At 30.2% G+C, this 13,481-nt stretch overlaps 1 protein-coding gene across 2 annotated transcripts in view; it reads right to left on the bottom strand.

The window, feature by feature from the left end:
- The window catches only part of LOC106464195 (RRP12-like protein), a 150,038-nt gene that overhangs the window by 126,180 nt on the left and 10,377 nt on the right, over positions 1-13,481 (bottom strand). For both annotated transcript variants that reach the window (XM_013924320.2, XM_022391898.1), the window contains exons 2-3: positions 12,616-12,790; positions 8,848-8,974 (exon numbers count right to left, since the gene is read on the bottom strand). In XM_013924320.2, the coding sequence (XP_013779774.1) occupies positions 8,848-8,974; positions 12,616-12,790 (302 nt within the window). The remainder of the gene's footprint in view (positions 1-8,847; positions 8,975-12,615; positions 12,791-13,481) is intronic.

Below are 13,481 nucleotides of genomic sequence, written 5' to 3' on the forward strand. Positions count from 1 at the left end.
CTGAAGACGTGCCACCTGAAGAAGCCACCATCGAAGAAGAAACTCTGCTCGGTTTTGAGAAGGAAAACAGTGAAGCTCTTGATGAAGTTACTACCACTGATGTGCCTGTTATCGACGATAGAACATTTCCTGATGGGGCAGATGAACCCCATATGAAGCAGAGGCCAACGAGACGGAGTCCAGTACGGAAGAAGATACGTCCCATAAAATTAAGAGACTTTGTTGAATTGCAATTTTGTGATTGTAATTCTGTACATTTAATTAAGTTATTGTTAATTGTTATTGGTTTATTGTAAGTGGCTATTGTTCGGGATGAATACAATACTAAGGAGGGAGCAGTGTTGCGTGAGCAAGGTCATGTGACTAATGTCACGCCACTTCTCTCGAACCTTCGACAACAACTTTTACAACACACGCTACAACTCACAGTGCATACCATTTGCTTGACTCAATTATCTATATCTTCAATCCCACTGGTTTTTCTCGCCAGGCTGATATACTAAAAAAGAGGGCTTCTAGCAAACACTTGGACATTCGCGGGGTTCCGCGATAATTCGAGAAACTTGTTCATTTTCAACAAAAATGAAGATGCCAAAGTTCATTTAATACAATATTTAAATTTTGAATGTATAATTTGAATTCACTACTATAATATTCAATAAAACTTGTTGTTTTGAGGAAAGATCAGGATACATATATAATATATAATCTCCCTATAAAGGGAGATTTTTTTACAACTGTTTTTCTATTTAAAAGATGGACCAATGCAGCATGAAAAATATGTCAATTTTAACGATGCAGTTGCAGAAAGTTGTACTTGAAATTAAAACCAATGAAACAAAGCAGGAACAGCTACTCAAGAAATAGACAAAGTCAAAGCTAAGATTTTGAATCTTTACGATCATTATAAGATACTGTAGAAAAGGTGTAAATCAAATGCAGAGAAGAAACAATTGTTTGTTAGAGAACTACAAAACTACTTTTTCAATGCACACCAAGATGCTCAGAAGATAGAAACTGGCCAGTTCTGCAATCAAGAACAGAAAAAAGATGTCAAATTTCTGAAAGCTTTATAAAAACAGAAGGTGTCTTTGAAAAAAATAAAATAAACTGATGAAAGAGAATTCTTAGATGATGAGAAAAAAAGGCAGTCCAGAACTAAGAATATAATACGTCTTGTAGCAACTGTCAATATAAATCTAGAAAATCCCAATACTGAGCCAGTAAGTTCCACAGACAGTCCAGATACATAGTCTAAAGACAACAATTTTAAATGTCCATCTTACCCTGGTGCTAGGCCTAAGAATAATATATCTATAAGAAAAGGAACTGTTATTTTGGGGCTTCCAAGCAATCCATTCAGAAGTCCAAGATTTAAACAATGCCAGATCACTTAAATTTATCTGCTAGTCAAAGAACAGCACTTATGGCTGCAGTCATTTCAGATGGTGAAACTGATTTGGATAGTATGACTTTCTAATTTAAGTACAATGAGTTCAGTAAAAAAAATTCGATTGAGGGATGCCATTGCTACAAAAAAACCTTATTTATTCCACCGAAGTATGCAACCATGCACTATAAAAGAATCCAAAGCCCAATAACAACACAATAAATATTTATATTATCAAAAAGTACAAGTAAAAGTCTTTAATTGACAAACATTACATCTGACACTTATTTTGTAATTGAAATGTTTGTGTAGTATTTATTTCATTAGTTACAAGTTGTGCATAAAAACCTTTGCAGACAAAACCAAAATTACAGTTGGCTTTATTGATATTTTTCTTGTATTTTACCAATTTTAGATTTAAACTAAACAAATGTTATGTCTATTGGATATTTTTTTAAATCAATAAAAGCTATATTATCTTTAATTTTATTAATCACATAATATCTCCATTGTAGAAACCAATTTAGAGGACAATGTATGAAATAATTAAGTTTGAGAATATAAACATTCATGTTTTTCTTTATGAAATTTAATATATCCATTTTTCCATGATTTTTAGTATATCCAAATTACCAGTAATAACATGATTATGAAAACAGTTTGCCAAGAAATTTAAGTAATAATCACATGGTAAATTATGCACATTATCTATATTTAAATTATTTTTACAAATCTTTGTAAAATATATTGGAATTTCATATTTAAAACTAGTAACAGATTTTAGATACTTTAAGGAAAAGATATTTTGTGTTTTTGTGTTGCGGAATCATGGAAAATTTTAGAAATTCATAAATCATTAACAATCTTATGCTTAAAATTAACTACTATATACAATGATTTTCTTTTTGGCAATTCATTAATTATATCATTTAAATTATTAAACTTAAGTCAAGTTTATAATATCCGAGATTAAGTGTTTAACATGATTATTTTTTAAATTAAATGTGATAACAATTTTTGCTAATATTTAGTTTATATATACTCTTGTAGGGATAACCATGACTATTAGCAAGTATATAAAACTTACTACATATATATTAAGTTCTTTATTGTTTTATAGCACTTATTTTAATCACCTATTAATAATTAATGTAACTAATAGTATTGAAGCTACTTATTTCATTATTTGGTGGAAAATGATGTTAACATCTTAATTTATTGCCCTTTTCTATTTATAGAATTTTCCTTTTGCAAATTTTCTACCACTTTTGTATACTAACTAATAGCCGAGCAAGCTATTTGCCAGTTATTTAAATACACTACTCCAATTCATGAAAAGTTTATCTGCAATAGTTCTAGATGCTTAACTTGTCTGGCCACCATGGATTTTCAACATGTACAACAGAATATACCATTATGTAAAATGGATAATGTAATTTATTTATTAACTTGTGGTATATGTGATCTTAAATATGTAGAACAAACTAATCATTAACATTTAAGGATTAACCTACATAGATCTCAAAGTAACAAGGGTTTTCCTCATTTGATTCAAATAGATAATTTTAACAAATATTCATTTAATAATGTAAAAATTACTACATCAGAAAAAATATATAATGAAAACCTGTTAACAGAAAGAGAAGAATATTTCAAGAAAAAAACTCTTATCCTTATGGATTAAATCACGATTTTCAAAAATAAAATATCGAAGCTTTAAGTAAAGAAACTTGTATTAGAAACGTGTTTGTAACAATAAACAAAATAATTGTAGGGGTAAAGGTAAATGTAGAAAAAAATAGATTAATTTTGAAAATATTTGTAAAAATCTAGATTCTGCTCTTGACAGGCCTGTTAATTTGGTAAAATACAGCCTTTGAATACAGGTACTAAATCTGTCTCAATTTGTGCTTAATATTCTGGTTGTTGTGTTTTAAAAAAAATTGAAATATTATTTTCAAATAATCTGAATAATTATCTTTGGATTATTAATAACAATGTTCCAGTTTTAGAATGTTTTAATAATCTAAATGCTTCAGGAACAGCCAACTATTTCTACATATGATGTTACTACACTGAATACTAAAATAGAGTTGAAAGATTTAATCAGGGTATTCAATGACTTCTTCAATAATTTTGTAAGCATGGAAATAAACATTCCAAAAGTTAAATTTACTAAAATTCAATGTAAAAATATACTTCATTCCTGTGTTTATAACAGTTATATTACTTTCAATGAACAAGTATATATAATAATGGCTGGAGACGGCTTGAATGGGTAATGAAGAAAAACTTTAATATAAGTTTAACATAACAGCAAATGTACAACGTTTCGACAAGGTTTTGTCATCATCAGGTACTCGTCATCAAATTTGAAGTATATATAAACAAACAGTAGGTATTCCAATGGGGGCAAATTTCTCTTGAAATATGGCCAACTTGTATTTATTCTTTTATGAAAACCTATTTTTGAAGCAGGTTTCAAATCCTAGCTTATACACATACTTTTCATTAGATAGATGACTTAATCTCCATAAATAACTCAAATTTTACACCAAACATAATATATCTGAAAGAACTTTTAACAACAAAAAAGTAATAGTAATGATCTTCATGCTAACTATTTAGACTTAAGACATTAATTTAGTAGAAGACAAAACAAAAGCTAACTATTTTTGACAAAAGAAGAATTAAATTTTCCTATCTTTTATGGGTAATGTTGAGTACAAGTTTTTCACACTGTTTTATGATAAATATGAAAATATTTTGAAACAAACTTTTGATTAAGAAAAATATCTTTTATGTCACTAGACATTTAAAAATTTAAAATTATAATTTTATTCAGTATACCAGGACAGAAAGACTAACTTCAAGTAACTGGGCTTTAAGATCATTTAGTTTTGATTTAATTTTAAATTTCTTTTGTAAGGGTGGAGGTTGGGAGTTTCATATAGTAGAAATTTTAGGGTGGTTTTATTTCTACTTTATGACTTTAATAACTTTTAAGGGTATCTGCCTTCCCACAACTGGCTGTAGACAGTGAAGGGTAGTAGGAGATGAGATATTGTGGGTGTAAACACTGAACTCCATATCCTTAATTAATTAATTGATTTTCCATGTTACCTGGCTTGTTTAACATCGATGCCTGGATTTTGTCCGATAGATGGGATATTCCCAACACATTTGGGAGCTATTACCGCATGCATTATCTGCTATGACCAAGGTCAAACTAGGATCGACAAACCTATCGAGTTCAGGTTTATTACAAACTCTTTAAATAGATTTATTAAATCTGTTTCTATAGTACTTAATAATATTTTGGATATGTTATTTGAAAAAAATACAGTTACCATCTTCAAACGATTCTAATCATTATTTCTGAATCATAAAAAAAAGAATATTCCAGTTATGAATTGTTTAAATAATTTAAACTTATTACAAACAGCCAACTCTGCGATTACCTATGATTTCACTATTTTATATACTAAAATAGATCTGAAAGATTTAATTAGGGTCTTTAATTGTTTACTTGATAATTTTTATATATGCAGAAATAATTATTTCACAACATAAATTCACTGAGTATCAATGTAAAAATATACTTAGTTTTTGTATTTATAATAGTTATATCACCTTTAATGAAGAAGTTTATAAACAAACATTGGGTATTCCAATGGGTACTAATTTCTGTATCTTTCTCTGTGAATATTTCTTCTTAAAGCATATTTTAAACCCTAATTTATATTTGTATACTTTTTGTTACCTAGACAACTTAATTTCACTTAATAATCTGCATTTTGATCCAACAGAACTTATAATAAAAAGAAGTAATAACAGTAATACATATGCTCATTATTTAGACACATTAATTCAGCAGAAGGCAGTATACAGTTGACTATTCTTGATAAGAGAAGGTAATTTGATTTTCCCATCTTTGGTTTACCCTCCCTAACAACAATATTCCATCTGTATTGTTGAAATGGATAATTATATCCCAGTGAAAAAGATTTTTAACAGTTTGTAATAACAGCAATTCATTTATACATAATGTTAATTTATTGAAAAATAACCTGTAAAATTAATTTTTTTTTTTTTTACTTTTTATGATACACATGAAACTGTTAAGTTCTTATTCACAGAATGAAAACATGACTGTCCAAGAACTTGCACAGCAAGCCAATATGTGTAGTGTGATTGGGATGCATTCAGACCTTACCTTGCATACTCACCATAACTCTACTGAGTAGGCCCTAGCTGCAGGAAAGTGCACTTTAATTATTCAGTATGGTTTCATATGGTATACTCACCTCTACTCAACTGAACAGGAGGAGGGCACAAGTGTCTCATTACCCCACTTCTCACTGTATTGTGCTATGTTTAATTGGAAAGGATTCGGCATGGTCCACCACCCTAGCAGCTAGGAACTGTAGATTCGCATTCCACCCCGAAATTTGTTAAAATAATTGAAAACAAGCTATGTAGTTTACAGAAAAACCAACACATAAGTCATGAAACTTTACAATTCCTTTCACTTAAGCACCCAGTTCTTGGTCGCTTTTACATGTTACCAAAGGTACACAAACCTAAAAATCCCGGTCGTTCCTATTATTTCCAATTGTGGTATGCCCACCGAGAACTCATCTGCTTTTGTTGATCATCACATCAAAGATATCCCTCCATGTTTGACGTCATATATTAAAGACACAACCCATTTTTTGAACATGATTTCTGACAATAACAACAACAGAAAATTACCTCCAAACACTATTCTCTGCACCATGGACATTTCTTCTCTTTACACAAACATTCCCCACGATGAAGGCCTGAAAGCTCTTGAATCTTCCATTTTGAAACTTGACAAACCCACCACTCAGACTATTGTAGTCTTAGCTAAACTAGTTCTTACATTTATCAGATTTGAATTTAATAATGAATTCTATACTCAAAGGGCACAGCTATGGGGGACCAAGATGGCACCAAATTATGCCAATGTTTTCATGGGAAACTTAGAGATGAGACTGTTGGAAAGTTATAAAGAGAAATCAAACATTTAGAAATGATACATAGATAACATTTTTTTCATTTGGATAGGAGACAAAGACTCCTTACTATCTTTCTATAGACATGCAAACTCTTTCCACACTTCTATTAAATTTACTCTAGATTACTCCACTACTCAAATAAGTTTTTTAGATGTAAACCTGACATTAAAAGATGGTTTCCTACATACTGATCTGTACCGTAAACCGAATGATAGACCACAATACTTAAATTTTCAAAGCTGTCACCCTTCACACACCAAACGAAGTATTACATTCACATTCAGTCAAGCACTTAGATTAAAGAAAATCTGCTCTGACAGTAAGAACTATGACCATCACATTGATTCTTTGAAACTAACTATAACCGAAAGAGGGTATAAACAAAACACTGTGATTCAACAAGTTGACAAAGCTAACAATATTCCACGTGTATTTGCCTTGAAACAGTCACCTAAAACAAATTCTTCTCATGTTCCGGATACTGAAAAAGCACTTTTATCTCCTTCAACTTAATGATAGACTAAAGATTCTTTTTACAGAAGTTCCTGTTGCTTCTTTTAATAAAAATAAGAGTTGGAAATCCCAATTAGTGTACGCCAAATTTAACTTTAATGCGACACCTGGTGGAAGTTATCCCTGCAATGGCAAACGTTATCAAACATGCAAGTTCATGCAGCAGACTAACAATTTCTCTGATAAAGACAACCAAAGACAGTTCAAAATCAATAAACCCATAACCTGCACTACAAAAAATGCTATTTACTTAATCCAGTGCCGATACTGCAACTTCCAGTATGTAGGCCAAACTAAAACAACCATATGGGAGTGGTTTAATAACCACAAATTTTCAATCAAAACAAACAAGGAACTTCCGGGTTGCAGAGCATTTTAACATACCTGACCACTCTCTTGACGACATGATATTGGCAGGTATAGAGACAAGTTTTACATCAAACATAAACAGGGAAATTAAAGAAGCTTATTGGATACCACTGTTAAATACTGTAACGCCAAATGGCATCAATCTCGATCCTTGTATTGTTGTCCTTCGAGCATCTCTAAAAAAATTCCGAATAACTTGTACTTAATTCTATAAAACTTTATTATTATTATTATTATTATTATTATTATTATTCACATTTATATTGTTTCTATTTCTCTACATTATTATTATTTTATTATTTCAGGTATCGACTTACATTATTATTTTCTCTAGCTCTCATCTTCCTATGTATTTTATTTTTCTCTATCAGTCAAAAGTTTCATACATACTGAAAATTAATGATAATTTTTTGTTTTTTCTCTACAAACGAATTCTCCCTACTGGGAGACTAACGGCTTAAGTTGCTTGAGTTGGGATTGCCTGGTCACCAGATTCAACTCAACTGGGACTTCCGGTTTACATGACGTCACACATCCTACTATATATTGTATTGCGCAGGCTAAAGGTCACCCTTTGTTCTCCTGAAGAAGAATAGTCAACTATTCGAAAGCGTTCGAGTTTTGGGTCTTATTTTACGTCTATAAGTAGTAGAGATCATTCCCTTTTATATATATATATATATATATATATATTTTATTTTATTTACTGTTCTATGTTTTAAGAAAAAAGCACTGAAATTTAAGAATATATTTGTAAATAGTAATATTACATACACATAAAAGTCACTGTATTTTACAAAATACTGGTACTAATACTAAGAAGATTAAGATATTTTTACTTTGTAAAGGCTAATTTTATGCTATTCAATATAGTAACATGAGCTGCACATACACTGCATGACTTACAATTAGTGTGGTGGGATTATTAGTTAGACACAATTTAACTATATCGCCACAGATATCCTTTACTGTGCATGACATAAGGTTTTAGTGTCTTACATTAACAATTTTATTAAACTACTTTTTGTTTGTTATAGCAATTAGAATAGCATGAAATCTTAGCTAATAATCCATATTTTAATCTCTTGAGTTGCTCAAGCCAGGAGCAGAACCTTCTTTTTTATTTTTGTGAAACAAATTTTTACCGAAGTACAATGTCTCTAAGAAGTCTTGTAGTTTTATAAGCAAGTAATACATTCTGTTGTAAATAAGAATAAGTCTCCTTACAAACCCTTTATTATTTCTATATACAAGTAAAAATATTCTAAGACATAAACTACATAATTCTAAGTATGTTTTCTATCAATGACATTAACTTTTCTTCAAGTATTTACTGCACCCAGATGATATTATATGAAACATTTTTATATGGACATGATTTTGAAAAATGATAGAGGACATTTCTTTAATGGACAAGAACTGATTTTTTTCTATTCTCTGCAAATTTGAATGTTTACATTTTGTTCTCTTTTAGTGAAGGTTTTTATTTAATAACCAAATTACTAAGCACATAAGTAGACTAAGTCATCTTACCAATGCTGCAAAATATTCAGTTTCAGTTTCTTTTCCCTCTTTTATCTTGATAACTTCTGTAATAGCTGCCAAAACAGCTAACATCTCCTTATGATGTGCAGAGCTTGCCTGCCAGTTCTTCAGTAATCTTTATTAAAATATTACCAACTTAATCTCAAGCTAAATTCAATGCATTCACTACTATAAAATTAACATTACAGCATTGAAGTAACTATAACTGTTTAGGTCTCTAGGTCTCTCAAAATAATCCAATGATCAGTTTCATTATGAATTTCCACCAACTTTAGGAACCAGTCAGCAAACAATGGTTATGATGTTCTCTACTGATACCTAAACATAGGTCAAAGTAATTCACAATGTAAAACTAGCCACTTAAAACTGTCCATGTAGAGAAGAAAAAGGAAATTAACAAAGCACTAATTAAGCTTATATTTACTAATAAAACTAAATATAAAATTTTATAGTCAAGGAAAAAATTAAATGAAGAATGAAAAAATTAATTTCAGGGTTTTCTTTTTATTGCATAGAAAATAATAGTGCAACAATGGTTTTTCATACTTTAAGTTTTAAAACTGAAAAGTCTATTTTTAATTCTGCAGAACTAAATAAAAGACGTAAACTCTTCTATGTTATAAAAGCAATAATTTAGTAAAATTTAGAAAAATTAAAAGCGAAAGTGAAATACATAAAAAAAACACTCAAAAGTTAAAAATTAATTATTTCAAAATGCTGAAACAGCATAACACAAAACATAAAAGCTAAATAATAAAACTTGATGACTTAGTAGTACTGTGACAAAAACCTTAGAAAAATGACAGTGAACAATTTTGTAAACTAGAAGCTGATTTTATTCCTATAATAATTTCAACAGTCACTTGAATGCAAGATAATAGAAATATTAAAATTTAAATTGAACCATTATCTGGTTTATAAAATTGCCATTACAAAAGTAACAAAAATAAGAAAAATTGATAATATGCTATTAAGTCTAATATTTGTGACAAAAAACATGTTAAATGCAGACATTTTGTTTTCCACACTCCTCTTAGTTTGTCCATTTTGGATTCAAAATTAGAGGCATGTAAAAATAGCATTTCAGATTTATCTTTGGTCCTCTCCAAAAGCCACTGCCCAAGAAGCCTTTCATTTAATACCAAAACATGTCAGTTGGGCTGGATGATGAGCCAAAAGATTCTCTGAAATGTTATGAAGCATTTTAGACTATTTTCAAATGCTTCAAGAAAGGAACACGAAAGGAGAAATATAATTCTATAAAATTCCATGTAAGATATACATACATGCAATATGAATAAAATTTGGCACATCTAATGAATGCATACGAGAAGTTAGACAAAGATGCTTGATAAAGGAAATGTATCTGTCCAGTATAGACTAAAATGGATTTCAGGCGATATGGAGAACCAACTGTTTACATTATCTATAAACCAACCCCACAGCAGCAAACAGAAAACTATGAGAAAAATTTATACAACTTTAAGAGGAATTAGAAGGAAATCAGAGACTCTTGTGGGACTTTGATTTGAAGAGGGCGAAGAGAAATACATGCAAATAGGCAGTTGCTTTACCATCTTCAATCAGAGCCAACTATGAATTAGTTTTGGTTTTAGTTCTAAAAATTCCGACGACTCAACAAAATTCACCAATCCTTAGCAGACATCATGAAACCTGAGACTGAGGCCTAGTGTTATAATTGCTGTCTCCTTATGGGGGTAAAATTATCAATCGCCATAAGATACCTGAATTCATATCAACAAAGTAGAATTCGGGAAACAGAAACATCTCAAAACTAAACAAGTAGAAACTTGAACTTGAAACTGATATGAATTGACGATCAAGCAAAATCAAAAATTGTCCAGTCATATGGAGAACGTAATAAACACGTCTATACATGAGAATGCCAATCGAAAAAGTGAGGATTGTGCCGCAAGGGTAGAGGGAACTACCTGCACTAGTACAGAGGGTGCAATGGGATTAGTGGAGGGTGGTCACATGATCAGCATATGTTGCTGCAATGATGCAAAAAATATAGGAGTATAAAAGATTGATGCACTTTTAAAAAGTTTACCAATGCCTAGAGGGCAAATGAAGGTTGAGACAGCTATTCGGGAGAGGAAGTAATATCATTTCTAAATAAATCTGTATAAAAACCCATGTTTTGGGGGTAAAAGTCAGTCTCTTGGCTCATGTCAAGAAGCCAAACAATCTGCTGCTGAATGAATATGCTGCCTGATCTCGAGCCCAGTACAACGTTGAAAATGTCCAAACATTTCTCACTCAACCTCCACGCAAGTAACTATTGCTATCTCTCAGAGTTAAATAGCTGTTAGGTTTTGGATGTACGATGTTTGATATCAAAAAATGAACAAAAGGTAAGTATGAGAATATTTCAATCAATGTATTAAATGATAACTTACTGATGGTATTAAGTAATTTAATGGATGTTAGAGAAAGTTTAATTGAAGATTGATGAATTTAATAGTTTCAAAAAAGAAACTATTCAAGGTACCTTCAGAAATTTTGATGTAACCAAGTATCATAACACACTGCATTAAAGTGTTTTTGTGTTTTGAATCTCAGTTTTAGAGTCAATTCTTTAGTCTAACTCTAAATTCCTCAAGTTAGTGACTTGTGTATTTCACTCGTGACTAAACCTGGAATTAAATAAATCTATTGAGAGCTGGATTAAGTCAAACTCCAAACAACTAGCCTAAACAGCATCCTTGACTTTCACAGTTATTTATATACACAGTACATTACTTAAATGTTATGATTTAAACACCAAAGGTTAAATGTCGAGCTGAATACCAAGAGACAAAAGATTCTCTGAAATGCTATTTAAATATGCAATAAAATATTTTTGGCTTTTTAAACCATAGCTTTTAAAGTATTATACTGCCTGTATAAATAGCATTTCAGAGATTCTTTGCTTTCTAATCTTCCAGCCCAACTAACTAGTTCTAGAATTTAACAAAAGGCCTCTTGAGCAGTGACTTGTGGGAAATAAAAGATAAATCTGAAATGCTGTAATTACACACCCTAATTTTGAATCATAAAATGGACATATTAAGACAAATGTGGAAAAACACATTTGCAGTTAATGTGACTTATCACAAATTGTAGGCCCATTAGTTTTTAAGGTTTTATCAGCTTTTGGCATTTAAACCAATACATTATAGTCCATGGGCCAAATATGGTCATTGTGCACACCCCACCCCATAACAGTATGAAATGGGTATATTTTTTGTTCCTTGGAGTCTAACAATCAATATAAACAATGTTACAAACAAATAAACTGAGATGAATTATCTATTTAGCCTGTTTATTGATAGGTGGGGTCTTTCCACTCATAATTCCATCTCTGGCACTCCAAAAACAAGGGGTCATGTTAGCTCATGACCTTATATGCCTGTTTTTATAAAATATTTCATTGAAAGCATTATAGAAGATACAGATGGAATGAATTTCCTTTCAATTAATGTATTATATGTACATATTTTAAAAAAAAAAAAAAAAAATACGCTTGGAAAAAATCAGATTAAGAGCAGAAAAACCCCACCTGTGAATAAACAGGACAATTATATAGTTGGTAAAATCACTTATATTGATCATTAGACTCCAAGGAACAAAAATACATCCCTTTCATATTGTTATGGAGCGGGGCAGGCAACCATATTTGGCCCATGGACTATTAGCAGTCTAATTAAAAGCTAAACTTTTCATTTCAAATTTTAAACAGGTCATTGCTACCTCTGGAAGGATGGGTTTGAACACTCAGACCAACAGGAAGCAAATGTGTTAATGGTTTTTCCTCCTTCACTTTTTGCCTCACTGTCTTCATCCATGGCAGTGGCATCAAAGGTACTCTTGTCTTTTTGTAAGGCATCATGTTGAGCTAAAGATAACTCAGTCAACTGACCATTACCTGGAATAAAACCAAAAAAATATTTTATTAACTTTTTTTTTATCTAAAGTGAAAAATTAACCCCAAAAAATCTATATGAAAACATACTTTTTGATAAACCCTATTCCAACCAGACAATTGTTCTCAGTTTTTAACATTCAAGTATGATTTTTAAGGTTGTACTCAAGTTTTAAAAACAAAAAACATTCCTCTATTTTGATTATTATATAACTCAATACCCCTTCCTATTAAATTTTTGTTTTTAAATGTTGACTGTAAAAAACAAAATTTAAGTTCATGTATATTACTTGCAGAAATCTGATAATTACAATAACATATTTGATGCCATTTAAATTTATCTGCAAAATTCTTATGATCACCAATTTTTGAAACTTATAATCCAAGTATAACACAAGAATGCCGAGACAAGCCCAGCTACTTGAAGTTAGATTTTCCATCCCAGTTATACGGAATAAAATTAATAGAAAAATTATTATTAGTTACTTATAAGCTAAAATAACTAACTCCCTCTATATTTTATTTATAAGATATTTTCCTTAATCAATAGTTTAGTTTCTAAAATATGTTTGTATTTATTAAAAAAATAATTAGTATATTATTTGTATTATATACATATATATATATATATATAAACACACACACATATATTGTGAATATTTCATCTAAATATGCAATAAGCTGAATAAAAAAA

This window comes from Limulus polyphemus, unplaced genomic scaffold, assembly GCF_000517525.1.
Source record: "Limulus polyphemus unplaced genomic scaffold, Limulus_polyphemus-2.1.2 Scaffold1585, whole genome shotgun sequence".
Lineage (NCBI taxonomy): Eukaryota > Metazoa > Arthropoda > Merostomata > Xiphosura > Limulidae > Limulus > Limulus polyphemus.